The following is a 27,953-nucleotide window of genomic DNA, read 5'->3' as shown; positions in this document are numbered from 1 at the left end:
TTTAAATGGATTGGGAGGTATTTGCAAGAAATGTGAAATAATTGTTTTCAGCACTTTTTTGTTGAAGCATATGAATCTGCTGAACATGAAGCACCATCAGAACGACTTTGTTAATTCTCAGAGGTTTTCTGACACTATTGTTAACAGTGATGCTATTAATTTTGAAGGAAGTAGTGAAAATGAACCTTAGTGAGAAGGCCTTATAACTGTTATTGACTCATGAATTGGAAAACAGATTCAGGGAGAGACAATTCTGTTATAATAGCAGCTTGCAAGCATTTGCTCCAGTATGGGAATGAGGACAATTTGAACCAATATCTGAAATATTGAAACATTAGCCAGACAACTGCAAAAAGCTAGGAAACTTAAAACCTGAGCTTAAGTTGCAAACTCCTTATTAAAGAAATATATTTGGTACGATCTGCAAATGAGCTCTCAAAACACGAACCTGCATTTCTGGGACTTGGTCTTTTGGTCAAGACTGTATTGGCACTTTCAAACAATAGTGCAACACTCAAAAGCTGCTTTTCTAAGTCAGTTTCAGGCCCACAGCAATGGCCAACGCCACATGATGAATATAAGCCAATCTCATTCTTTTAAGTTAATAAATGAAATCAGAAAACTAAGGGTTATAGTCAGTGAAGTCCTACTCCAAGTAGACCCATTGGAACGAATGAACCTAAGTCTTGTCCATTAATTTCAATAGCTTTACTTTTAGTGGGAAAAGCATTGGATGCGACCATAAATACTGAGAATTTAGCGTTTCCATGGTTTGGCAATGACAGAGCACAATTCTCAAAGGTCTTCTGCAAAAGTGTGACACAGTTGAGTTTATGTTGCTATGGAGCTGCTGTGACATGCCTCTGGAAAGGCCTTCAGTGCCATTCTAGAACTTAAATGAGAATGCCGCTAGAAGAGAAGGCAAGTTGAGGCTCTGTTCTTTTGAGCGCAGCCATGTCATGGAGGCATTAGCACAGGTGCTTTCATGTTCGGTGTGCTTAGAGTTGTTCACTCCCCCCGTGCTGGTCCTATCCTGCGCTCACAATTTCTGCAAGAAGTGCCTGGAGAAGATCCTCATCAGCCAGAACTGTAGCCATGTCAATGGACAGTTCTCCTGCCCAATGTGCAGAAAAGTAAGTTAGAGAGAGCTTTTTTTTGCCTTCTGCAATCTGCTTACAGATTGCCCTCTCCAATAGTACAAGTGGGTTTCCGACTGCCCACATTCATGCTACAGGATAAACAGCGAAATATTAAAGCAGAAGTTGGCAGTTAGAGGTATAGCAACTGGGCAGACGTATAGAGCAATAGCACTATCGCAAGAAACATACTGCCTCTGCAGATGGCGACATTCCTCATGTAGCAGTTCTAGAGCTACGGTGCAAACTTGGTGCAAGCTCACAGGGCTCTGTATGACTTTTTCATTCCTAATGGGTTGTGTCCCCTGCAGTGCTCAGGCAAGGGAGATTCCATGTGCCTCTCCGCCTCACTTCAGCCCCCTGCATGCCCTGTGGGAGCAGGAATCAGAGTATTGGGCATGAGGAAGCTTTTGGTGGTAACAGCAAGAGCCACAGTAGGGAGCAGGGGACAGGGGATCCCCCCTTGGGCATATGCTGCAGTGGATACAACCCAACATTTACAAATTGCATGTACAAAATATATAACCACAGGCAAAAAAGGACCAGAAATAGAATCACATTTATCTCCCCACTTTGCATGCCCAACAAGCTTGTTTTAACTACAGTGGTACCTCTAGTTAAGAACTTAAATTGTTCCAGAGGTCCGTTCTTAACCTGAAACCTTTCTTAACCTGAGGTACCCCTTTAGCTAATGGGGCCTCCTGCTGCCACTGCGCCGCTGGAGCGCGATTTCTGTTCTCATTCTGAGGTAAAGTTCTTAACCCAAGGTACTACTTCTGGGTTAGCTGAGTCTGTAACCCAAACTCTTTGTAACCTGCGGTGTTTGTAACCCGAGGTACCACTGTAATACATACGCCAATGGCTACATTTTAACATTACATTATAAAAATCTATAGTTCAAATAGTCTATTTGAAAAAGACCACATTTCATGACAAACTGGAATTGCCTTTAATTGGCCCAGTTGAGAGTGTGTCATTACTCCCTACCTTGTTCCTGATCACGGCATAAAATATTTTGTGTAGCCGCTCCTGTAAAGATGGAGCTTCACTTGGTTTTCCTGTGTTTTGCAATTTCTATTATTGCTCCCGCTATCTTGTAGATCAGGAGTTTATCTCTATTACCTTTAAATTGGCCTCTCCAATCATTTATAAGGAACATTTTAGCTCACAAGAACTGGCAACCCAGAAGGAAACACATACAGTAGTACTAAAAAGAAACTGATATGCATACCGCATAGTTGCAGCATTTAATTTACCTTCACATTATGTTGATCGATAGAAAATCTGGGTACAGAACAATTACGTCATTTCCCCACATTAAACCTTCGAAGCAAAATGTTACAGGATGCATTTGATGATTTCATCTCACTTGCAGATCATACCCTTGAGAGGGAGAGGAATCATTGGCTTGCCAAGAAATATTCTGGTGGAGAGTATTTTGGAAAAATATAAGTATGAGCTTGAAAATGTGCATGCCAAAGAACAAGACCAATTGTCCCAAATATGTGAAGAACATGGAGAGCGTATGAATTTGGTATAATTCCACCACTCCTTTTCCCCCCTATTTCTTAATGAAACTAACTTAACTGCAGTGCTTTATTTTCAATTGTTAATTTGGAATATGTATAAACTGCTAAACATTGCAAAATACCGCACCAGTGTATAACAATAACAACACATCAGATAAAAAGAGAAAAGCAATTCTTTAAAGAGAAATCTGATGCTGGCTGATTAAAAGGCACATTTACTTCAGGGCAAACTCAAGACATTCTGCTGCCTGAGGCAAAATACATTATGGCGCCTTACGATTTTATGAAAGAGAAGCTGACTGTCTGGGCACAGCTGGGCCTGTCAGCACTGTCCCCCAGCTTCTGCTGCCTGAGACAGTCACCACACACTAATAATGGGGCCCAGCCCTGGTTAACTATAAAAGTGAGGGCTCTCGCCCTGCCCCTTCCAATATGATGGAAATTCACATGATCCTCTAGATTGGGTAAGAGTAAGACACTATGCAAAACATGTCAGGCTGGGGAAAGTGTTCTCTGCTGAACATCATCCAGGCACCAAGGAATTGCTTCAGTTGTGGTCTATTGCATTTATGCAGCTAACATAGCCACCACTTTTTCAAGTGATATCTCGACGTTATGCAAGCATTGTGCCATACTGTACCTGTTGGGTACTCCTTGTGACACCAGAGCTCCTCCTGACTGTGCCCACACAGTTTGGTGACCTTTTAAAAAAGGTGTCATTGTTCCTTTAGAGGTCAAATGCCTTTGTAGCACCCAGGTACAAGACCAGATCCTAATCAACACATTTAATGGAAAAAAGGGGAAAGCAACAAGCACCAGCATTATCTGCATCCCCTTCTGTTATGTACTGAATTGAATAGGATCCAAACTGCAGCAGTCTGATTGGTCCTAGAACAATAGGATCCAAAAGGCAGCAGTCTGATTGGTCCTAGAACAATGCAGCAGTATGATTGGTTGGCAGGAACCACCCAATCATGCTCCAGATAGAAGTGAATCCACAACCTGATTGGCTTACAGTAGAATTCTGGAATTAGCCAATCATGTGCAGCCCATTGTGTAAATAATGTATATAAAGCAGATACTTTGAGGGGACTTTCATTCATTCCTCCTCACCACTATGAGCTGAATAAAGAGCATGAAATCACCTTGCGACTCTGAGTATATTTCACCTTCCCTCACAGCGAGTAACCTCATTTAACAATCAATTTGCTTAAAAAAAGAAGAGTGGGTTGTATTCAGCTAAGCCATAATCAGAGTAGACCCTCTGAAATCAATGGACCTGGCTAACTTAAATCCCTTTATTTCAACAGGTCTTTTCTCAATATGACTTGGTTGGAGACAGCTCTTTATTTGAACTGTATGTGCTTCCATGTTCAAACATGGAAGGTCATTTGTGATTTAAAAATAATAATAGTTATCTTCCTGCAGCAATATTACAGGATATAATTCAGTGAGTACTAGATTGGTGCAAGAGTAAATGAAAATAAAATATGAGTCTTTTTAATTTTAACAACAGAAACAGAGTTCATAGCTCTGAGGCAATGTCTTATTTAGATGCTTAAAAAGTGGTGTAATTTTTTTGCTGTGCTGGCTGATAACATGACATACGTTGCCCATTCTCACCCAGGTATGCCTGACTGATGATAAGCCGATATGCGCCACCTGCAAACTCTTTGGAGAGCATGAGTCCCACAATGTAGCAAAACTATCTGAAGTTTACTCAGAGAGGAAAACGAGATTGATCAAAGATTTAGATTGGGTAAACCAACAATCTGAACATGCTGAACAAGCTAAGAAGGTGCAGTAAAAGAAGCTTGATATTTAAAAAAACACCTCACCTGCATTAACAAAAACAATTTTTAATTTTCATGCTGAGTGATTCCCCCCCTCTTTACATTTCCAACAAGGCAATAATAATTTTATAGTCTTTCTGGTTTGACCCTGATTTATAGGACTTTCAGTGTTAGCTATAGCTAGTATGCTATTTGTTCTTTTCCAAAAGGTCACACTTTTAACGTCTCTGAATGGACACTCATCACAGATACCAGGTTAACAAGTTAATTTTAGTGTGCTGGGTAAAATTGCCCTGACTATTTATAAGAACAGATTTTAATCTTTTCATAAGAGAGAAGTTACCTTCAAAGTCATCACATATAGTAGTCTACCCAGAGTATAGATAAATGTGGCCACGATTTCTCTAAGGTCACAAGTAGGTTATTGGCCTAAGTTGATGGAAAGCCATGGCTGCCACCTGGCCATTTAGAGCAATGACCAGAACTAACACCACCCCTGTGAATTTGATCCTAATTGGGGCTGGATGTGTTGTCATATCCACATAGTACTCCTTTTGTATCTAGACTGAGATTCACTTGTAGCCCTCACCCAGTCCAGTGCTGACCTATTTTCGGAACTCCCAGTGCCTCATCCATGTCCACTGAAAACTGGCCATTGAAAGATCTTGGCAACACAATTTAGAGCCCGAGCTTGCTAGTTTTTGTCTCCCCTCTCCAACTTCTCTGTGTCATGTCTTTTTAGTCTGTAGGCCTGGGGGAAGAGACTGTGCTATTCTGCTTTTCAAAATTGATTTGCAATCCGCTCTGGAAACTTTTCCAGCTGAAGAGTGGGGGAAACATCTTTTGAATGAAAGAATGAATGAAATTGGCTACTACTCTTAAGACTAGTTAGGAGAGGAGGAACTGGTGAAACCGGATGTGGAAGAAACTGGGTGTCTGTTTGTGAAACTACGAACAATATGATTACATGACCATATTGTTCTAACACTAGGAGCAGTGTACATTACCACATTTGTGGTTTACTTTGGGCCAGAAAAGTGATGTTTCCCCCCTTTTCAGATATAGTGTCATAGCGCCTTCATTAAAAGCCATTTGGAGTTTTGTTATGGCAAAATATCAACCCATGAGAAATGTAATTGCATTGCTGCTACCCCCTTACCTCAGACCACCCCATGTGAGAGAAGCAAAACAGCAGTATCTGCAAAGCTAGGAGGAGGCTCGAAGCAAAAACCAAAACAAACTGGCAAGGCAGCAACGTCACTGCCAGGCAACACCTTGGGGACATAGAAGTCAACTCATTGAGTGTTACAAGGGAAGGGGATAAATAAAAGCTCTTGGACACTTGGGACAGCTGTCAGGAAGCACAACTCAAGTCCCTTTCTGGATTTTCTTGGGACTGGATATGAATAGGGATTGGTGGGTGAGGCATACCCACCTGCATCCATCTCACTGGCCCAGCCCTGCGAGTCCAGGGATTCTTCCTCAAAGGCAGCAAAACACACTTCTTCTCTTCATCTTCTCTGACTATACTGGTCTTTGAGTTAGAGGACAATAACAGCGGCATAAAGTTAAGATTTCTCTAATATTGGCAACTTTTCCTTCTCCTTTTGTGAAGATGTTATACATTTTCTGTCACCATATGCCATTCCCATATATATGGGCAACCACATAGGCAGACTGCACAAAGTCACAGTTGACTGTAGGTGGCTAGAGAGTACAATTTCTCAGCTAACTCGTGATTGTTTTGTTAAAGAACAGCATGCTGCCTTTTCAGTAGCAGAATTTGAGTGCACAGTCTTTTAGAGACTCATAGATGCCTCCAGAAAAGATTATGCTATTATATCCTTGATATAAGCCAAAGGGCTTTCTTTGCAATGTATCTGGGGATTACTATTTACCAATAATTGCTTTGAATAATGAAGCTGAAGTAGTTTTAAAAATGTTTAAATTGTACTTTCTGGGCATTACTAAGAAATTCTATATCATACTTCAACAGGAAATTGAAATGCTGATCAATGAACTTACGGATACTGCTGCTGAAGTCAAGGTTGTTATCGATGCCACTGGAGCAGGTTTACTGAAAGGGATCCGGCGGAGAATGACTGAACTCAAAGCAATATTAGGCAAAGAATATTCTATGAAAGTAGAAAACCTTCAGCAGCTGGCAAATGAGCTTGAAGTCCCAAGAAACCTTTATCAAGAAATGAAAACTCTCTTGGAACAGCATTCAAATTCAGTGCATTTTCTCCAAGAGGATAAAATACTCAGAAGCAAGATAGAGAAACTTGCAAAAGGAAATTCCTTATACCCAAACAAAAAAGATTACCATATTTCCGTTGGGCAATATTTTAAAGACTTGATCAAAGCCACCCATATCAACAACTATGTCTCCTCTAATTCCGATGAAACACCTACAAGGTCAGATGAGCTCCCTGATGTGTTCAGGCCAGAATGTCCCACATTTTCTTTTTCTGAAGAAATGTCTAATGAGTCCTTCTACGAAAAATTAATGGATTTTTTCCAAAAAGCAAACGAAACAAAGCAAGATCTTAATCAAAATGTCTCCCATAGGGATAACAATAGTACACCAAATAGGAATGACATCTAATTGGAAACAGAATCAATATCAAGGCAAGCCATGGAATAGGTAAAGCTTTAGAAACAAGACCACCAAGAGCAAAATAATTTATTAAAAAAGAAACAAACAAATGTTCTTCTAATTGATTTTCACTACTCATTAGCAAATAAAATATTTATAGATGCAACCACATGGCATGGCATTTGACACATATTGTGTTGGGCCCTGCTAATTAATCATCATCACCCTTATATAATTATTTGAAAGTTTGGAAAAAAAAGGTCACTGGTAAAATTCAAGAGGATACAACAATGCTTAAATAATGGCTACAGGATTGTACTTTTAATATTGCTGTCATCTGGCCTTACTAGTTAACTTGTAGACTAATTGTTAGAAACCCAAACTCTCTACAACTCCAGTTTACTTTGCTTAGAAGAACCTTCCATAGCCAGGACTATGACCTTGAAGCTTCTAGAAAACTGATTTTGACAGATAAATTTGAGTAAAGAGAATTCATTTCACATATGCTTTAGGACATTTCCACACAAGACTCAGTGTGATCTGAACGTGGAATGCAAAGTAGAAGAGATGTTCAAAATTAAAATATACGTTTGGGTCAGTATAGACTTTTTATTCTCACCACAAAGTGATTAAATACTCATCATTAGCAGCAACTGTAGAATGCCAGATAAAATCAGCTCCAAAAGAAATAGACAAGTCAGTCATATGCTGCAACATCATAGCCACACAACATTTTCAGCATTTCAACATTTGCTGCCTATCTCCCTTTGGGTGATCTGAGGCAACAAAATGGTTTTCTGTTAGTGAGTTTACGTCTAGATGTTACGTTTAGATGTATTGATTTACTGGTGAAGGGAACATTGAAATTGTAGTGAGCCAACTCATTATTGTCTCAAACATATGGTGCCAAGGTTTTCAGGTGCAAATGACACATTTTGAGGCATAGCTGCAGTCACAAAAATGTCACTGATGGTTATTCTTACAGATGTCCTGTATTTCACAAAATGAAACCACAATTTGAAAAACTGAAGTATTTCTGAGCATTGTATGAAAAAACACTTGGTCTTAGTTCTTTCTTAATCACAGCGTAATAATTTTCGGGGGGGGGGGGAGAGAGAGGGGACTGTTTTTGTGTGTGCACAATTGTACACATCAGATATAGCGTATATATTTCGTAAATCAAGCTTTGTTTTATTTGTGCCTTCCAGAGCTGGGTCTCCTTTTCAAAAACATGAATGCTGCAGACATCCATAAATTAATTTTCCATTTAAAATGCAATTTTTATTTTCTTGATTACTACTTGCATCTCAAAACTAGAAGTTGTGGTTTATATGTAAGTGTGTTATTCATGAAAAATATGCTGGTCATGATAAGACACAACTCTTATTTCCAAAGTGTGGCAGAATGAATGGAAGTTACTGTTGACAGTAAACCTGATCTTTTAGCTAGCATTTTATACTTAAAGCTGAAATGCCTAGTTATAAATCCTACCTTATCTATGGCAATGGACACATCATTGGATTGGTTCTTAATATACCTCCTATGAATGTAACACAGTTCATGTTCACAGAACAGGACTTTCCCCTTCTGCCCCTTCCTGTTGCAGCCCCCTGCCCCGCCCTGCCCCGATTCCTCCCCAGCCAGATCCTGGGGATCCAAGCCATTCTTCCACTTCAATTCTCCGCCCTCTACAACAGAGTACTGATCTACTGCACTAGACTGCTGTAAGGCTGAAAGATCTATGGATTGCAAGAGCAGCAATGGAAAAATATCAAAATTACAGATATGTTTAGGTAGCAGTAGTGTGGCCTGGGGCATAAAAATACTGGATTGAGAGGATTAAAATGATATAGGGTTTCTTCCTTTTTAAAAAGAATCCTTGGTCCTCTATGTGTAAAGTGATCACCTGAGAGATTATTACAAACATAGCTGCAAAACAAGTGTAAAGTGCTTGTTAAGCAATTAGTCATAACAGTGGCAAGTATCCATATTGAGAGAGAGAGTGAGTAGCCTAGGTTTTGGACAATCCACTCTGCCAGAACAGCAGATTCCATGTCTTAATCTGTGTTCTGCTGTGTTAGTACAGTACTTAGTCTGCTGTTTGATAAAAACGAACTAAGCAGTTTTAAAAACAACTTATTTCAAATATTTATTTTTAAATTACTGACAGTTTAGTAAAACCCCTTAAATTATACGAGCAACTATATTTTAGAACGAAAGCATTACTACTGCAGATTACTTTATGACTGGGCAAGGTACAGAACAATGGTGTATATACAACAGAAATAGAGGTTCTGTTAATTCAATAGTGACTAATTGTCACTCCTTGTTGAGTCAGCTTCCATTCATCTATTGATAGGCTCAAACTAATATATTCAGTGAACAAAAATATTCCACTCCAAAAATATACTGTTACCTGTTACTCTATTAAAAATTCTTTTTCTCTAGTTCAGCATGTGATATGGCAACAGGAAAATTTTTTCCTATTGTACCAATTTGTCACCAATGCTATAATTTCATAGCCAAAAGATAATTTGGCTTATACTATCAGCAAAATTTACTAACGTGAAGTAAAATGATATTGCTTAGTATATAAAGCATTATCTCTTCTCATTCTGGCAACGAAGTTTACAGGGGCATTTATTTCGTCTTAAATATATATCTCCAAAATTAGGTGCAAATGAGAATATTTCTGCATGTAGGTGTTTATAGTTCTTATTAGGGTAAGGTTCAAGTTTCAAGTCTGAATCAGAATCATTCAGCTGAAATGACCAGAACATAGCTGTCAACTTTTCCCTTTTCTTGCGAGGAATCCTACTCGGAATAAGGGAATTTCCCTTTAAAAAAAGGAAACATTGACAGCTATGGACCAGAAGCTCATCACATCTAACCCAATTGATCCAAGGCATGATCCTTAATGAACAAGCTCTTCTCTACATGCAAGCATAATACATGCAGCTACACACCTCTTCAGCAATATGGGACTCATGCTCCCTCTTGTGATAGAAAACAGAACTGTAGTTGCACTACCTTGCTTTCCAACAATTCAGAGTACTGTAGTTTAACCCACTCCTGCACTGACACAGCAGTTCATGTAATGAAATGGTCCCAGCAGGGACACAAGAGTGCGGCTTACGCATTTGAACCAGTCCAGAGTCTCACCCAAGGCACAAGAATGAAGGTAACAATTTGTATTAAATTATCTCAGGAGCGGGTATGGTTAGGTAGCCATACTCCTTGCTCTTTGGGCAAGTAGTTGCCCAACTACTTGATCTGAGGAGGCAGACCTCACACTTATTGTGGATCACAGAGCCCTCATACTAGTTTTGTTCTCTCTTGCCTTGTATGCTACCCCTAGGAGCTATTTCAGAGAAGTTCGTTTTGCCTGCTGATTCTTGCATCTATCCTCAAGGGTTGAGGCTATTAAGTATATGTTAAAAGATGCTGAGAATAGTAAATCATCCTGAAGTTCTCAGTGTTTACATAAGTGGCCTTTTTAATATCTTTTTCTTGTCTGGTCCATGTCTTGGCCTGAGCTCAAATCCAGTCCTAGTCCTAAACTAAATCCTGCTGTCAATTCAATGTTTTCTGTTCCCGATTCTATATCCTTGTTTTCTGCAATTCTCAGAACTCTGTTCTCTCAACAATTCTGCAGTAGTGAGCCAACACCTCATAATCAATAACAGAAAATGCCACAGAACTGCTGGTAAGATCGATGGGGCACATTGAGCTTCACATGGAAATGACAGGTGCAGTTCAGCTCTCCATAAGCAAATAATAATGCCAGGCTACAGGGTTTCACTTTAACGATTAATTAACTTAAAGTAAGGCAGAGGGGAAACAGAATTTAATATATGGGGTGGAGGAATGCACTTTGCAAAAAAGGGGGAAGGAGGTAAATCAAGGAAGCCCAACCACAATAGTTTGTGTTCCCTCATGTGAACTTCTGCTTCCCTGCCCACAACATGTGCTACAGCAATCTTGGTATTTCATGAGGTTGCAGTCAAAATCCCATACTCTCAGAAGTGAGCTTGGAACTAAGAAATAATGTTGGTTTCTTTTGCCCTTAACTGTTGCATGAAGTAGAGCACTGGCAGGAAGCATGAAATATAAAGCGCAAAAGTCATGCAGTTTGAGGATGGGAAGAGCACCAACTTTTAGACTAACCATGAGAATTGAGCCCATAAATGTGTTACACCCTGCATATGCAGAGGTCTTTACAATCTCCGAATTTGCCATGTATTAGGTAAGCTGTAGGTGGTGCTGTATATCTTTTACATACCAGGTGCAAAGAATGGACACAACAGAAATCCTCCTCAAAATGTATAACGTATGAAAGTGCAAAGTCTTATCTGCTGAAGAATTATTCTCCTGCAATACACTGGCAGAGCTGGCACCCTCCCCACCTCTTGCCACTGCCTTACAGATTAGGCAAGTGGAAGAGAGTTTATCCTTAAGCAAGTTACAACTGAAGAGATGGGAAAACCAGACGCTGTTGGCCTGCAACCCTCATCACTTCTGACCATTTAGATTCCTCACTGACGGCAGCCTAAGCATCTTGCACTGCCCGAAAGGCTAACAAATTTAAAGCTGCATCTCTTCACTTCACTGAGGAAACATGCACAGGGTCGTGTCTATTAACGATGCCATGGTCAAGGCTCCACGAGACTCCTCGGCTGCTTCTAACTCCTCCTCAGCACAGCCGGCTGCCAGCAGCCTTTGTCAGAGTGAGACCAGAGCCGCGTTAGCTATCAATTCTGGCGCCTACAGGCTTGAGAGGAAGGTGGGCGGGTTATAGCTCCGAGGAAGGACGCAGAGAGGACGGGCGAGAAGGCAGTACGTGACTCGCCGGCCAGTCCTCGTTCCCTCCGAGTGGGCAAAGCCGAGGGCGCTCTCCCATTAGGAGAGGGCGGAGCAGGGGCCAAGGAATTTGAGCACCAACCAGGTAGGGTAGGCTGACACAGGAGCCCGCACTCCTCCAATCAGAAGACACGATCTTGCACTAGGGCGGGGACACGGGCTGCGTGCTCCAATGACAGCGGGCAAGCGTGGGTGACGGACGGGTCACGCTCCTTCCCTTAACTCGGCACACGCCGCGGGGGCGGAGTTCTTCCATTCTTCCGAGGTGGGGGGGGCGGCGTCATCAGTCTTTTTTTCCCGTGATCCACTGCGGGGAAAGGCGGTAGCGCTGCTGCAGGAGCAGCACCATCGACGGCGGTTCTTCCATCCGGGTCTTGGGTGGCGCTGGGTCATCCTTCTGCAGGTACCGGTGTGTGTGAGAGAGAGAGATGGGGAAATAAGGGAGGGAGCGCTGAGGGAAGAAGCAGCAGCGGTCTTTCCACTGAGGGAGCCGGCGCTGTTCTCGTGCGCGCGGGAGAGGGAAGAGCCCCTCAGGTTACCCCCGAGCTCCCCGCTGCGGAGGAGGAGTGGGACAGAACCTCCGCTTTCCCTCTCCGCGTTCCAGTCACAAATCCTCTCCGCCTCCTCCTTCCCCGTCAGCTTCTCTAGCCCGCTTCCCCGCTCTCTTCCATTCTCTCTCCCCCTCCACCCCTCCCATTGCCGCCGCGCCTTCCCTGACAAACCTGAGGCTCCGGGAAACCCCGCCCACTAAGCGACCGCCGATTGGCTGCTCGGCGGTCACCCTCGGTTGCTGTTGGCCGAGGGCGCTTGGCTTGTAAGTGTCGCGTCACTTCCCGTAGCAAGTTCGCGGTGGGCAAGAGAGAGAGAGAGACCTTGGCTTGTGTGAGGGCGGGATGGAAGGGAAGAGAGAAAGTGGGTGGGGCGCGAGGTGATGCTGCGGCGGGGACTCCCGAGTAAGATGGGGGAAAGCCCCGCCCCGTCTCTCTCCCTCTCGGCACCCCTTTTTCCCGCCTACTGCCGGCCGAAAACCGTCGCTGCTTCCTTCTCGCGCTCATCCTCCTGCGCGCGCCCCCCCGCCGCTTCAACGTTCCCTCCCTCCCTCCCATTGGCTGGAACGTTGGGCCCCGAGAGCCCCTAGGCGAAGAAAGGCCTGCGAGGCGGGCGCCCCCCCCGGGGCATTCTACGGTGGACGGGAGGGAGGGAGGCAGGGGAGGAGCAGGAGGTGGGCTGTTTCTTGGCAAGCGGCTCCCTTACCACGAGGCGCGCCGCCTCTTCTTCCCGCGCGTTCTCCTCCCTTCCTTGTGCCTGGCATCGCAGGCTGAGGGCAAGGATCGTGCGCCCGCCGGCTTACTTCCGAGTAAACCGCCGTCCTGGGGCCTCAATAGCTCTTCCTTCGGCATCAAGTGCCCGTTCTGAGAGTGGCAGCAGAGTAGGGCGGGACTGCGGGGTGGTCTCCTGCATGTCCTTGGGGGCTGCAAGGCTGCATTAACTTTGTATGTGTGTGTATGTACCGGTATGTATGTTAACTTTGGAAATCGGGGAAGGTGAGTGGCTTTCATATGCTGTGGCCACTGACTCTCTTTGTTTTACCACCGAGTTGCTGATGGTTAGGAGGGAGAAAGGGTAGGACGGTTTTGGAAGGTGGCACCTCTGGCACAGCTTAATCCTCAAATTCCCAATTTTAGATAGTGGCTTATGGCAGTTGTTAGAGCTACATGTTCCAAAGCTTCAGACCTCTTCCCGATATGGGGCGGATGTGTTTTGTCCCTTGCAATTCTGCTGCTGGGCTGCATTCCTTGTTATATCCCGCTTGTGGGTAGGTAGAAAGGTTGCAAAGCGACTCATTTGCTTTCTCTGGCAAAACATCAATTGCATTGGTAGGAAAATATGACCATATAGATTGACAGTCTGTAATAATATCTGCTTCTTTACAGTTGAGGAAGGAGAAACATTAGCCTCAGATGTGGTGGCTGGACTTGGCATTGAAGATGATAAAGGAAAGTACTTGGAAACCGTTTTATGGGGTTTGTAAATCCTTGGGGGTAGTTGGTTTTGTTAAGCAGTTTGCTGAACTTCTCCAGCTGTCTTGTGTGTGGGAAGACAGAAAGCACAAAGTTTCAGGAGAAGGGAAGGAAGCTCAGAGATTATAGACTTCAGGAAACAACTGCCTTCTGGGATACTTGAATAAACATACTGTAGATTGTTAGAAGCAATTTATTTCTTTAGAATTTGATTTATATTTAGTTGATAAAATTGATATTACCAAACTACATTTCATTGATGGACATTAATCAGATGAAAGTGTAATCTGTGCGTAACGTTAGGTCAGATAAAATTGAGTTTATGAATGGCATTGATAAACAGCATAGAGGAGCTAGTGATATATCTTTTATATACTTGATGCGTTTTGTAGTACAGTCCTCTGCCTGATGTTCTCCATGTGTTCCAGCTGTTTCAGCTTTAACTCATTGTCCCTGACTAATGAGTGTGCTGTTTGGGGGCAATGTGCATTGAGAGTCCAAAAAATCTTGAAGGACACTGGGCTGGGGAAGGCTGCTGTAGTGCTACACTACAGTAAAATTTGTATTTTGCTAATCTGCAAATGCTGATCTATGTAAACGTAATAAAATTGGATTTGATGCTGGAGACGTTCATTCAGTTTTAGAACTTGCAAAACTGAATATAGGGTGCTTAGTCTCTGACTAAGCAGGGTTGGAACTGATAAGAAGCTAAACAGAAGACTGGAGAATAAAGTTTGTATAGCAGCTTTCACAGTAGTAGTTGGGTCATTAAATTATGTGTGTTTCAAGAAATAATAAACTAGTGCAAAGCAGGGTAAAACTTTGCAAGGCAAACTAGGGCCAAATGGTTACTTTTGATTTTAACGTGAATTAATTAATGTGAGTTGGGTTTAGTCCAGACTTTGGGCATCTGCCTCAGAACTCATAGATTATGATACCAGTGCTGCATCCACTGTTTCTAACAGCCTGGTTCTTACTGCTGTTAAATTTCTTGGAGAAACACATTAGAGTATTGTGAGAAATCCAAATGGTGAGTGTTTCACAGCCACTTTAGATTATTCCACTGCTACTGCCAGTAAACCTGTTTTGGGTGTGTCTCCATTGGTATACTTCCCCCATCTTCTTCCCGGGGCATGTGGGGACGGCAGTAGGCTTTTTTAGGTCTTAGCAGATCAGTGCCTCTTCTCATCTGCCCTGTGAACACTCCCTCATTTTCCTTTCTGCCTTTAGAGTACTGACAGTGGAGGCCTAATATTGATAGTCCTCTCCATAACAGCTAGGATGGAACTTTTATTCTGGGAATAGGCCTCCCTCTCTACCTGCAGAGGGAGACTTGAAAATTTTTATTGCTATCCACACAAAAATACAGAATTGCTTTAAATATTTTAGGTACTATTATTTGAGTCATCATCAAGGCCCAGTGCTTCAATTTCTGTGCATGTCTAATGAGAACAATTTAAGAAAATGCACAAGAAATTGTAGATGTTTTAATTAAAAGCAGTTGTTCAGTAAGGAGATGTGACTGAATCACACTTTAAATTAATCATTTTAAAAGTCAATTTAACTACATTTGATAAATGATTCCAATTATTTTTGTTCTGAGTACTACTTATATGGAGTAGGCTTTTAAAGATTTAGATATTGCTGTGATAAAATGCTCCAGAAATTTTAAAATTTTATTTTAAAGTGTATGTTATATTTCCTTGCTTTGAGAGTAGTGGGTTGCCTCTGTTTCTTCTGTGAATGGGAGAACTCCTTACATTAGTGCAAGGGATGAATATCCAGAGAAGGCTCCCAAAGAAGAAAGAGGAGGTAATTTTTGTTCAGTCTTTGTAACCTCGCACCACCTCTTCCACTGTTCCAGAAGCTCTCTGAAAACTAGAATTTCGGAGAGGAGAAGGAATAGTAAAAAATTTCTGAAATTTCTGAACTGCATCTTCCTTTAGAATAAGCTGGAGGATTGATTTCCTGCACTACTTGTGTAATATTATGACACTTACCATATAGTTGAAGTTTATATTTTTTGGAAGGTTTTTCATTAACCTTTCTTCCTCCTTTCAGGTTTGAGTGGGGAACAGGAAGAAGAATATTGTATTGTAGTTCCTTTGCTTGAACATTTACAGTCTACTGAAACTTGCTATCCAGAGAAGTGTCTACGGTTTAACCATTCTTTTATCCATCAGCTATTTGGTGTGTGTGTGTTAAAAAGTATTTAAATGACTTGACCTATTAGAAGCATTCGTGTAAACTTGTTCTTTTTAAGAACATAATCAACATACCTTAAGTGAAGATACCTGCGCTGTGGGATGAGGTAGTAGGTTGTATAGTTTTTAGGGTCATACCCACCACTGGGAGATAACTATACAGTCTACTGTCTTTCCTAAAGAGGCAGACAATCATCAGTGATATCCGTATGGCTTTGTTACTGGCTATACAATTACAACTGGGAGGCTATAATGATGGCTAATCGGACACACTTGTCAAGGAAATGTGGACTCAGAGTTGGATCATGAGGAACATGAATGGAAAGAAGCTTGTGGAAAGTGACTTCTATCATCTTCTCACCACCTGTTCTCCTTAGAGTCAGGGAGCCTTCCGAAAGGTGTGAACTATAATGTGGGGAGCAGACCTGAATTGGCCAGAGGTACCTTGTGCAAAGTGTGCCTTTATCCAATGATTTTGTTTTTCTTTCTCTGAGCCAGGGCTAATAGGCAAAGTTGAGGCATCTTTCTCAGGAGGCAGCCCCCACCTCATTCTCCCAAGCTAGTCTGCTGCCCTAGGCGAAATAAAGGAAACGGTTCCAGCAACAATACTGAAGTAAGATGTGCCTGCCAGTCCAGCTGGATCTTTATATGAAATGGAACTGTATCATCATTTGTCTAGGGCAGCAAATTGTATTAGGCTGGCCCACTGATGCCCTATTCCGCACTGTTTAGGATATCCTTCCAGAAAGGCTTTTTGTGAAGCACAGGTGAGAGAAGATGAAAGATGTCCCCATCTGCAAGCAAGTCTCAGGATCCAGTCCATGGGCAGGTAGACTCAGAACAAATTAACTGGAAATAGAACCCTTCTAAATCTATTTCTCTTATCAGGTTGAGGTAGTAGATTGTATAGTTGTAGGGCAGTTATTTTGCCCTCTTCAGGAGATAACTATACAATCTATTGCCTTCCTTGAGGAGTAAAAATTCTGCAGTGTTTTTGCTGAGTTTACCAGCAACCTTGGTGGGACCTCTCTTAATGGGAAAAAAATGCAATGATTTGCACAGAAGATCTGTAACTAAATGCAACTCTATTTTTCAGCATTAATTTGATCGTTTCAGGTATCTGCATCTTGAAAATATGTGCCACTTGGTTTGATCTGAGTTGGATTAAAAAGAAACAAGTGTTTTGTTTAAGTTTAATTGGGAGGATATTAAGTGTGTATACTATTAATGATATAACAAAGGACTAACAGTGAATGGCTTTGTACTTACGTAGCAAGTGGTTCACCTTCTATAGTAACTGAACACATACATTTGTGATACAGCATCTTACCTTATGTTATATAAAGTTTGTATTTCACTACAGCTAATCTTTTTCTTTTCTTTTTTGAAGGATTGCTGAAGAAGTGGTGGGTTCCTAGGAAGAGGTAGTAGGTTGCATAGTTTTAGGGCAGTGGTTTTGCCCGCAAGGAGTTAACTATACAACCTGCTGCCTTTCTTAGGGCTTTAATATTACAACAGGATGATATTGGCTCAGTTTTAAATCTTCCTCCACTAGGTTGTGGTTTAAGGTTTGGAAGACTGGCTAGAAAAGTTTTGTTCACTGAGTAAGCCAAAAAATGTGGGGAAACCTTGAGCTACCTTTTAGCCTACAGAATGTATCCTTGGCTTTTTTGCTAAGAGAATTCTATGGTACAAATTATTCCACCCAAACTGAGTAGAAAAGAGAATGGTGTAATGGTTTAAACGCTTAAGGCTCCAAAGTGTCATATGTTTAAGAAGTACTTAAGTAAACTAGGCTGCTCAATAAACTGCTTTGTAGTAGTACATTCTGTTTCCTGTCTTATGTTGCCTTTCTCCAACACCCCAGTAGATAAAACTGAAAAATGAGATTTTAATGAACGGTATTGATTATCTAACTGTAGAGTTCACATGTGTCCAATTTTTGAACATGGCATTTTGGTAAGAGTCTGTGTAATTCTCCTTGAAGCAGCTGTTCCACATAAGCTGTGCTGGTCTTACTAGGGCCTTAGAAATTGTGTGGTCCTACCCCCACATTTAGGAGTTCTCACATGTCTGCATTGTTTAGCTGTGAAACCAACTTTGAATAGTTTTGTCCAATGCTGCACCTATGGAGTTTTGCTCAGGCAACTGGAGATCCCTTGCTCTCCTGCTGCACTCTCAAAATCTCATCTGGAGCAGATTGAGAGTGTACAAGCACTTCGGTATTTCAAATTTCAGCAGTGCCCTGTGCCAGGCCAAAATTTGGCGCCCCACCTCTAGCCTTCAGTTCTGATCAATTCACTACTTCATAGTTGCGGTGCCCCACTAGGCGCCCTTAATCTGCCTCTGATGCAAGGGGGCTGGAGGGAAACGTTCAGTTTTGCAGAGCAGCAATGTTGGACATGACCTTGAGTGCTTTATCTTAGAAACTGAACTGAGGTGTACACTATGGTAGATTGGACCCATGTTACTTCCCCCCGCAAAAAAAAACAAAAAACTTGAAAATATTTACTAATCTGGTCCATTATACACTCACATTATATCTCAGCATTTAATTAAATTACTGCCTTTTTCCAGACTGAGATGGAATTTCATGAAAGTCATGTATTTTTAAGGAGCAAGGAAAAAGATAACCACTTCAATAGTTTGTTGATCTAAAAACATCAAAGCTTGGATTTCACTGCATGCTTTTGTTTTCAAGTGGCATGAAATGTTATAAATCATACTGACATTTTGTCTCTAGATTACACATGGGCTGCATCATGTGATGATGAATTCACTTTAGAGTTAATTGACAGGCAAACAAAACTAACACGACTGTAAAATGAGAGAAACATTAAGTCTTACAAGTTAAAGGAGTATGCTCTTAAGATGTCTCCATTTCCAGCCACCACACCAACAATGCTCACATCATCACAAGCCACACTTCTAAAGCCACTAGAAGAGGAAAAAATATATAGCTCACAGTACTTGGCACAATCTAGTACTTACATTTAACTACTTTGACATATTGAAACAAACTCGTTTTGTTTTAGTACGAGAAGTTAAATTGCAGGTTTTTGAGATTTTGCAGTGGGTTTTTTATGTTTTCCTGCTAAGCATAGCCCCAGTTTTGCCCTGTTTCAAAGCTGAGTTACTACAATATTTTTTAAACCTGAGTAGTAGGTTAATTCTGTGTTCATTACAACAGAATTGGTTTATCCCTTGGCTGTAAGCTTCACTGCTTGCAAAGATTAAATTGGGGGATGAGGAAAGCCATGGATGGCACAGGTAAAAAACAGTGCACATAGCTTTTATCTACCTCTCATGGTCCTAAACGGGGGAAAGAGGATGTTGAATGGGACTTGGTGTCAAGGGGTCCAGTCATAAGGAAAATCAAAGCAATCCCCAGAGCCTTTGTATAATTCACATATCACTGTCTTTAAACCCTGGCCCATAGCTCCTATGATGTAGTATCACTATACTTTAGACTGATTTTCAAAAAAAAATTGAACTGAAGTCTTCCATATAAATACAGTTCAAACTAGCATTTGGGGTCATAGATGTGCTTTTATTCTCAAATCTGCCTTCTACTATAGATGTATTTAGCAAGAAAGTGATAGGTGCTCTGATCTTACATTTGCAAAATGTTTCAAACTTACTTTGACCATCTGTGGGATCCTCCTAGTAAGTGGTAGCGGCCGTTCAGCAAAGATGATTTGTTGTCATTTTTCCAGGAGTACACACGAAGTGAGAGGTCCATGGATGATGTGACAACGTGAAAAGGATCCTGGTTGGGGATGGGCAGATGCAAATTAAATCCTTTTAGTTAAAGAATATTTAGTCTACAGAACAAATTAATAGTAGTAAGTAATAGTAACTGTATATACCACCCAGATTGATGTAATAGAATTGTGGTGATCTTTGAAAGCCATTAATTCAGTTCCTGACAGAGTGTATAATTTCAGCTCTGGTCCAGTTGCTAAAAGAATAGTTTGTTTGCCAAATCCTTTCATAATTGTCTCTCCAATCCGTAGTTGTGCTGGTAATGTGAAGTCTGCAACCTGTCGAGCTTTTGCATAAAAAACATTTTAGCACTGAAATTTCTGCTGTGTTTACTGTGAAGAGTACTGCAACAGTGCTCACCAGTATATTAGTCAGGTCACGATTCTCTGAATTTTGAGCTACATATTGTGTATCGAGAACATCATGCTGATTCAGACCCAAGCTAGCAGTTCTGTCTATTGTGCTGCTATGGACAGGAATGAAAACATAGAGAACACTGATTAAGAAAACAAGTTGCCTAAAGAAATAAATTTGTCAATTGGGTATTATCTGCTGAGCTTGACAAAACACCACTATATAAAATTAGGGACATAGGAAGGCCATTGGTCTGTCTAGTTCAATGTTGTCCACACTGGCTGGCAGCATTTCTCCAGATTTTCAGGCAGTTGTCTCTGCCAAACCTATGTGGAGAAGTTAAGAGACTGAACCTGGACCTTCTACTTCCTACTACAGCACATGCTCTAGTACTGAACTGTCCTTTCCCATGCATTTTGTTATTCAGCTTTGACACAGTGCAGCTAAGTCCCTGCTTTTATGGCTTACCATGCACAGAAAGACAAAGGCTGAAATCCCTTCCATGTCTATTCAGAAATAAGCCCCATTGAATTTAGTGAGCTTATTTGCACATAAGTGGGTTGGAATTGCAACCAACATTTAAAAACAAATATGCTGTTCCTCTTCACCTATACAAGAAAGGTCCACCTGACAATTCATTTCCTTTTCAATAGCAATTCAGTTCAGGGTGTTTTCTGGACTGCTACTGAATAAAAGGATAAATTACCTTCTGCTAGACAACAGTTTGAAGAAACTTACCTGTAATACTCATTTTATATTTAGACTTCTTCTCAATGTGTATATCTAAGCTCACAATGTGAAAATTTCTCTCTTCATCATGCAGCACAGCTACTCTTGCGGGTTCTGCTGGTAACCAGCAGGTGTCAAGGCACTGACCTCTGATCGGAAGAGGACTAGATAAGAGTTCATCATCTGGAGAATTAGTTGCAGAATTTGTATAAACCACCTGTTACATATACAAAAACAAGCATTAACACACAATAGCTGGAATCCAAAGAGCTGCTTATGGTATACTTGGATAGCCCAAGTGAGGATTTTCACTTTGAATTTTATGCAAAAAATTATTTTGAACTTTGAATTACAGAGCTTCATGGCACATCACAAATGGTGTTTGATACTTCCTTTAGGGTTGTATCCCTACAGGCCCTCCAAGTGTCTTGCCGCAGGGTTGGGACGGGGAATGACTTAGCCATTGTGCGTCAAATCATACAAGGTTCAGCCTCTCCCACTCCCCATCTCTCTGGAGAGGCAGGAAGGGGAAGCTCTGTTAATGGGACATTTTTCTTTTGCCCAAGTAAAGATTGCTCATTATGTGGCATGGAGATTTGAGTGGAAGTTCATTGACAACAATTGCAAGTTGATGAGAAAAAAGAAGACACAAAATAGTGGTAACTTTGCTAGGACCAACTAAATGCCACAACACAGTGAGCAAGTTTTCAAGCTCTTCAGAACTCTTTAGATGGGAAGCCTAAGGTGTAACCTCATGGAGATGGGGAGGGAAGGACACAAATACTACGCAAAGTGTTGACACCCGAAAACTGCATTCAGCTTTGCATTCAATGTTACAGTTTCCCTTTTAAATAGCCATGTGGAATGGGAGGAAATCAAGACTGCAGCATGCAGGGAAGGAGGAATTTAACCCTTTCTCCTGCACCACAAACCCGACTGAATTCCCACCACGACCCTGAAGTTGACTTTAGTCTCAACAAATGGTCAAATGCTGCAGCGTAACAGTACCTTTGGTGGTAAAGCATTATCTGTAGGGCGAGCAACTATCCATAGACCATCGGGTGAACAAAGCAATGAATCTATGCCACAGTTTTGGAACAGTTGTGTGGATGAAATTTGGCTTAAATCGGCAGCTGCTAACGTATAGAGTTTACCTCCTCCGGTGCCTACCTAAACCAAGGAAGGAAGCACAGAAAATATAGTTAATGATTCCTTCGCAGCGGCATGCAAAAGATTCAACTGTGGATTACCAATTTCTGCTGAGTCACCGATTGCTGGATTTCTTGCAAAAACAATGGAATAGCTCTGATCCAGCCCTGAGTTGCAACAACTTTAAAAACTACTATTCCACATTTTTAAGTAGGCTTTTGGCAAGCTAACAGGAAGTTTGGTTCAAACTGTCAGTCACGCTACACTTACCGTTAAGAATGGCTTGCTGTTTATTGTGTAGGCAACCACAGAGCATGATGCGGATGATACTGAAAACGTTGCAAGCTCTTCCCCTGTCTCTCCATGCCAGAGTTTGATTATCCCATGACAGTCTATTGTAGCCACCAATTTATCTGAAGGAAACGTGGCAATGTTTTGCAGTCCATTTTCCTGCTGGGGACTTGACCAAATCTGTGTACCCTGTTTAAAAAACACAACATGGTGCCATTCGTGCCTCACTTATTTCCAATTCTCTATTATCTTCAGACTATTTCATTTAACACATCTATGTTATGCATGGCATGCAGTCCAAAACTCCATTCACCCAAGACCAAGGCTAGATATGCTTCAAACCTTTAAAGCACACACCCCCACCTGAAAATTCTGGGAACTGTAGTTTACTTCTACAGACCCATACTTCCGAGCACCCTTAAACTCAACTCTCAGGATTCTGTGTGTGTGGAGCAGGGGGTACTTTAACAGTCTGGTGTGTATGTTGCCTAAGACCTAACTATACAGATTTCTCTGATGGTGTATTTTCAAGTATGTTCTATACGCCAACTTTTTTCGGTGTGGAGTCGGTAAGAAAAAAAGGAAACGAACACATGCTGTAGAAAAGTTTGCGTATTTGTTGCTTGCTTTCACCTTTACCTTGTTGAAACATGTTCACTTGATTTATGTGCACATCAGAACATAATGAGTCAGTCTCCATTGTATTTCAAAGTCCTGATGTGCAGCCAAGAATATTCTAACAGAATTCATTTCAAATAAATGGATGCTTCCTTGGTATCAGACTTTTGTCCTCCATATTGCCATCAACGTCATGCCAACAGCCTTTAAAAAAATGCCATGCCAATTTCTGGAATTTTAGTTTTCTTCCTTTCTACTTTCATTGGGGTGCCCCCAGCTTTGTCCTCCTGTGAATAGAAGGGCTTCTTCCAGGAAAGGGGTTGAGATTCAGCAGAGGCTCCCACTGGAGGACAGGAAGTGGCCATTTTCAACCATACTGCCCCCGCCTCCTGCACTCCTAGAAGTCATGGGCATAGCCAGGGGGTACAGGTAATCAAGGAAATAAATAGAAATATTTAACTAAATGACCAATTGTGTCGCAGATAACTCGATTTTGCTCCCTTAAAATAAATCCTGGCTACGTCCGTGCTAGAAATGCTTTTCCTGACTGCAGGTTCCCTTTAAGCCCTTTCTCCAGCAGGATAATCCCTTTTCCACCCATCTCTTTTTAAATATCTCAAAGCCACTACTTTAAAACAGCAACTGCCTTGAAAGTAAAGTAAAGGTAAAGGGACCCCTGACCATTAGGTCCAGACGTGACCGACTCTGGGGTTGCGGCGCTCATCTCGCTTTATTGGCCGAGGGAGCCGGCATTTGTCCACAGACAGCTTCCGGGTCATGTGGCCAGCATGACTAAGCCGCTTCTGGCGAATCAAAGCAGCTCACGCAAATGCCATTTACATTTCCTCCAGAGTGGTACCTATTTATCTACTTGCACTTTGACGTGCTTTCAAACTGCTAGGTTGGCAGGAGCTGGGACTGAGCAACAGGAGCTCACCCTGTCACGGGGATTTGAACCGCCGATCTTCTGATTGGCAAGCCCTAGGCTCTGTGGTTTAACCCACAGCGCCACCCGCATCCCGGCTTGAAAGGTGGCAGATAAATGTCATAACTAACTAACTAAACAAACAAATAACAAACAATTTGAGCTGCCTGGGCTTTCCTTCCTTTTCCTCTTTGAAGTAATTCTGAATATAAGTGTGATCACCCCTTGGCACCAATCAGAAATATTTTCCTTCCTGTTAAAAATCCACCATTCATCTTTCACACGTTCTTTGGTCCTACCTCTTGGACGTTCCATGCCCTGACTGTGCCATCAGAAGAAGTGGTACACACAACAGACTTGACATTTCCTGTTGCAAATGTGTGCTCGTTCTCTGATAGGTAAGCCATACCAGTTATCGTTCCTATAACAACATGAACAGAATTTTTAAAAACAGCATAATTTCATTATGAAAACAACCATCAATCTGGTGGGTTTTCTGATACTGCAGATGCGTGGCATATTATAAATCTGTAATAAACACTCAACATAATTTTATTTATTTAAAATCTTATAAACACACACATACATGCATGTATATCTCTATACCACTTTATATTTTTTAAGAAAAAAACCTCAAAGCATGCATTAAATATATACTCCAAAACAGTGTAAAAAACACACACACAATGCAATATATAATAAAAGCAACATAAAACAAGATCATTAAAATTCACTATGGTTTCCACAATTTACAGAAAACAGTATCAATTGACAAATATCAACAATCTAGAAATGGCTGGATGAACAAAAAGGACTTCAGTATATGCCAAAAATGTAAACACCATTGCCTAATCTTCAATTACAAAAGTGTTCAGGCACATGCAATATACCAAACAGAAACATCGGTCTATCACATAACTCTAAAATAGCACCCTGAGAATAAAATGTACTATTCAAATGCACTATTCAATTTATTTCTCCCCAAATAAAAATAAAAGACAAGCTGCATATAATAATTATAGTATACCATCATTATTCCATTCAGTCATATATTTCATAACTCTGCTTCATTAAACTCAAGTATTTCCGATTTCAGCAGTGAGAAGGGATTTATTTTAAATACTTGCTCCATATGCACATCACATGGAGGGACCATGTTTTTCGTCCAAATCTTCCCCCCACCCATTTCACCTCCCCTGTCAAATTAGTAAGGTTAGGCATCATTACTGCATATCAAATCTTTTTTACCCACTCCATTATGGTAGTTATTTTCAATGAATATAAAAATAAGTAGAGAGGGAGTGATATGTATTTCCTATTCCAGGAAATTAAATTATGAGTTTTTACCACACTTGGCCTACCTGTATGTCCTCTCATCGCTTTACATGTGTAGTCAACTGAAGGCCGTCCAGATATCTTTTTATACTCAAGATTAGAGCGGTGGAGATAGTACTTTTTCCACGTCTGCATTCCTGGGATCACTGAGATATTGCAGAAGGCCCATCGTCTTAGACACATATTTCTATAAATTTAAAGAATGGCAGATTTATCTTGAAATTTTAAAATTCTTCCTCCAGAGCAGTTTCACTGAATGAGGCGGGAATGATTGACAACCATCATCTGCCGTCATTAGATAAAAAGCAATTGGCTACAAAGTCTTCAGCTGGATTTCATTCATTTACATATTTTTACAATGTACGGCATTGCAAAAACCTGCTCCTTCCTCTCCATCGCCTCATCTAAAATTCTGATTCCAGCCTTCCTCATTTTGAGCTTTCCTACATCCTCTCCAGTCCTTTCTCCTCAATACAGAATTCTGCTGCCAAATAATTTATCCCTTTCATATCTAGCACAAACTCTTGTCTGCAAGTTTAATGCAGTGGCAGATAACCTCAGGTGGGGGGTCAAATGCAGCCCTCCAAGCCTCCCCAGACCTACCCACCCCTCTCCCCAAGCCCGATCCCTCACTGACCCTGCTATGTATCTTGTTCTTCCTCCTCCCAACCCATGTTTTCTGTAGCTATGCACATACAATACATTTAAAGCACATTTTAAGCATGTCCCCATCCCAAGAATCATGGCTGTAGCTTTGGGAAGGGCAAGCTATAGTTTCCAAGATTGAGGTGTGTGTGTGTGCTCTTAGAATGTGCATTAAATGCATGGTGTGTATTAATCATCATTCTCAGCTGTAACGAAGTTCCTCACATCCATTGCTTGCCACCCTTGTTTTGACTTTCCCCCAGATCTCTTTCTGTCTTCTAGCCATGTCCGTTGGGATCACCAGAGGGGACTTGGCTATGTTGTCCTTATCAAACTCTGCTGAGTTCCATGTATGCGAATGGTGCTGTGTTCTCAGTACAGTTGTACCTCAGGTTAAGTACTTAATTCGTTCCGGAGGTCCGTTCTTAACCTGAAACTGTTCTTAACCTGAAGCACCACTTTAGCCAATGGGGCCTCCCGCTGCTGCTGTGCCGCCGAAGCCCGATTTCTGTTCTCATTCTGAAGCAAAGAGCTTAACCCGAGGTACTATTTCTGGGTTAGCGGAGTCTGTAACCTGAAGCGTATCTAACCTGAAGCGTATGTAACCTGAGGTACAACTGTAATAAGTAAACTGAATGCACCAAAGCCAAATATTAAAATAGAAAAGAAGTGCACTAACCTCCAAAGAGAAGAGGTCTCTGCAGCTTCATTCCATGTCTAAAACGGGAAAGAAGGACAGGTTTTAGAGGCAGTTCTTCAAAATTCAGGGGACTGAGTCACATAGCAGCGCACTTGAGCACAGTGCTTGCAGTTTCATTTATTCATTCAGCCAGTCTGTTATTTGTCTTACCTCAAAGTCCCAGGGTGACTTACAATAAAAGTAATAAAATACCCAACACACCACAGTAAGAAGCAATAAATATAAAACAGAGTAATGAGGCTTACTGGGCATCAGATTGCAGCCTTAGGCACGTCTTACTTCAAAGTACTAAGTTGGACATGTAAGTTTGTACAAAAAAAAAAGTTCTGCTTTAAGCAACCATAAAAATGATATTCATTCAGCAGGTGAAGTTTTTCCTGTCATGCAAATACAATGATGGGGAAAACTTTTGTCAGCTTAACGTCTGCTTGTCACACAGGTGGCAAGAGGCCCCGAAGCATCGCTAGGGAAGGTTGCAATCCTAGAATCTTCCCATTAACATCTGCAAAAACAGAAGTGCCAGAAGGACCATCGCTTGGATCAGCGGCTTTCGCTCTTACTGGCTGCATTGTCAGCACTGCAGAAACATCGAGGGTGGGGTCGGCTTGAAAACAGAAAGCAAAGTTTCCAGGAAGAGCGCAGGCGCCTGTCTTGTTCGGGGGCTTTCCACGGTGCGGTGGCCAGGGATACTGTTGCGCGCTTTGCTGAATCCAGTGTGTTGCTGCAGAATCTTCTCCCCCCCCCCCTTTATTGACTATTGTGTCACGACAGTGGACGGGGACGCGCTCAGACTGAGACGTCCGGAATCCGGATCTCGCCCTCTTCAGTTCGCTCGTTAATAAAAGCAAAGGGGGGCGGGTGAAATTGTACAAGGGGAAGAAGAAGAGGAGGAAGCTAGGGAGAGAAGGGTTGCAGTGATTTGGGACGTCATACATCCATTAAAACAGGAAGATCGCGCTCCACGTATTTGAAGAGGTCGAGAGAAACTTGGAGCAAGCGCGCCTGCTACTGGCGCATTTGGCTTGGAGAGGTCGTTATGGGGAGCCCTCTTTCCCCACTTCCCGTGATCGAATTGGAGAAAGATGTTCTCTCCACCCGTGGCGCACGGGCGAATTTGGGGGCACTTGCAACCGGCGCTGCAACGCACCTTATTCACTTGGGCTGCTCTGAGTAGATCCGGTGGCTCCAGGTATGAGAAGAGGTGGATGATGCAGTCCAGGGTCAGCGTCTCAGCGCTCATCTTCCCTCCGAGATTCCCCGCTACGGACAAGCGGAGTCCGGACGTTCCTCTTCCCTCCCC

At 41.8% G+C, this 27,953-nt stretch overlaps 2 protein-coding genes across 4 annotated transcripts; one reads left to right on the top strand and one right to left on the bottom strand.

Moving 5' to 3' along the window:
- Positions 1 to 910: 910 nt before the first annotated feature.
- Positions 911 to 17,966, top strand: LOC309362642 (tripartite motif-containing protein 54-like). Of its 3 annotated transcripts, none has more exons than XM_081898346.1 (7): positions 915 to 1,133; positions 2,512 to 2,670; positions 4,293 to 4,463; positions 6,455 to 12,320; positions 13,852 to 14,112; positions 15,657 to 15,750; positions 16,000 to 17,966. In XM_081898346.1, exons 1-4 carry the CDS (start codon positions 960 to 962, stop codon positions 7,064 to 7,066), a joined length of 1,116 nt encoding a protein of 371 aa, XP_081754472.1. In that variant the 5' UTR covers positions 915 to 959; the 3' UTR covers positions 7,067 to 12,320; positions 13,852 to 14,112; positions 15,657 to 15,750; positions 16,000 to 17,966. The 3 variants fall into 3 exon arrangements, with proteins under 3 accessions (XP_081754474.1, XP_081754472.1, XP_081754473.1); XM_081898347.1 differs by having other exon boundaries at positions 15,652 to 15,750; XM_081898348.1 differs by lacking the exon at positions 2,512 to 2,670 and having other exon boundaries at positions 911 to 1,133.
- On the bottom strand, positions 16,129 to 27,953 carry FBXW12 (F-box and WD repeat domain containing 12). The gene is made up of 10 exons (XM_081898344.1): positions 27,801 to 27,953; positions 26,633 to 26,670; positions 25,335 to 25,495; positions 24,273 to 24,394; positions 22,410 to 22,619; positions 21,999 to 22,160; positions 21,000 to 21,207; positions 20,012 to 20,193; positions 19,784 to 19,911; positions 16,129 to 19,079 (listed from the first exon to the last, which is right to left on the bottom strand). Exons 1-10 carry the CDS (start codon positions 27,891 to 27,893, stop codon positions 18,986 to 18,988), a joined length of 1,398 nt encoding a protein of 465 aa, XP_081754470.1. The 5' UTR covers positions 27,894 to 27,953; the 3' UTR covers positions 16,129 to 18,985.

Source organism: Podarcis melisellensis, assembly GCF_964234715.1.
Source record: "Podarcis melisellensis genome assembly, chromosome: 2".
Taxonomy (NCBI): domain Eukaryota; kingdom Metazoa; phylum Chordata; class Lepidosauria; order Squamata; family Lacertidae; genus Podarcis; species Podarcis melisellensis.
The sequence above is the reverse complement of the archived record's forward strand: the minus strand, read 5'-3'. Positions and strand labels throughout refer to the sequence as shown.

Coding starts and splice junctions, on each gene's coding strand:
- LOC309362642 (XM_081898346.1), top strand. CDS start 960: ATGGAGGCATTAGCACAGGTGCTTTCATGTTCGGTGTGCTTAGAGTTG. Junction 2,671..4,292: donor ATGGAGAGCGTATGAATTTG/GTATAATTCCAC, acceptor ATTCTCACCCAG/GTATGCCTGACTGATGATAA. Junction 4,464..6,454: donor ATGCTGAACAAGCTAAGAAG/GTGCAGTAAAAG, acceptor ATACTTCAACAG/GAAATTGAAATGCTGATCAA.
- FBXW12 (XM_081898344.1), bottom strand. CDS start 27,893: ATGAGCGCTGAGACGCTGACCCTGGACTGCATCATCCACCTCTTCTCA. Junction 22,620..24,272: donor GGGCATGGAACGTCCAAGAG/GTAGGACCAAAG, acceptor TTTTTTAAACAG/GGTACACAGATTTGGTCAAG. Junction 19,912..20,011: donor CTATTACATCAATCTGGGTG/GTATATACAGTT, acceptor ATCCCCAACCAG/GATCCTTTTCACGTTGTCAC.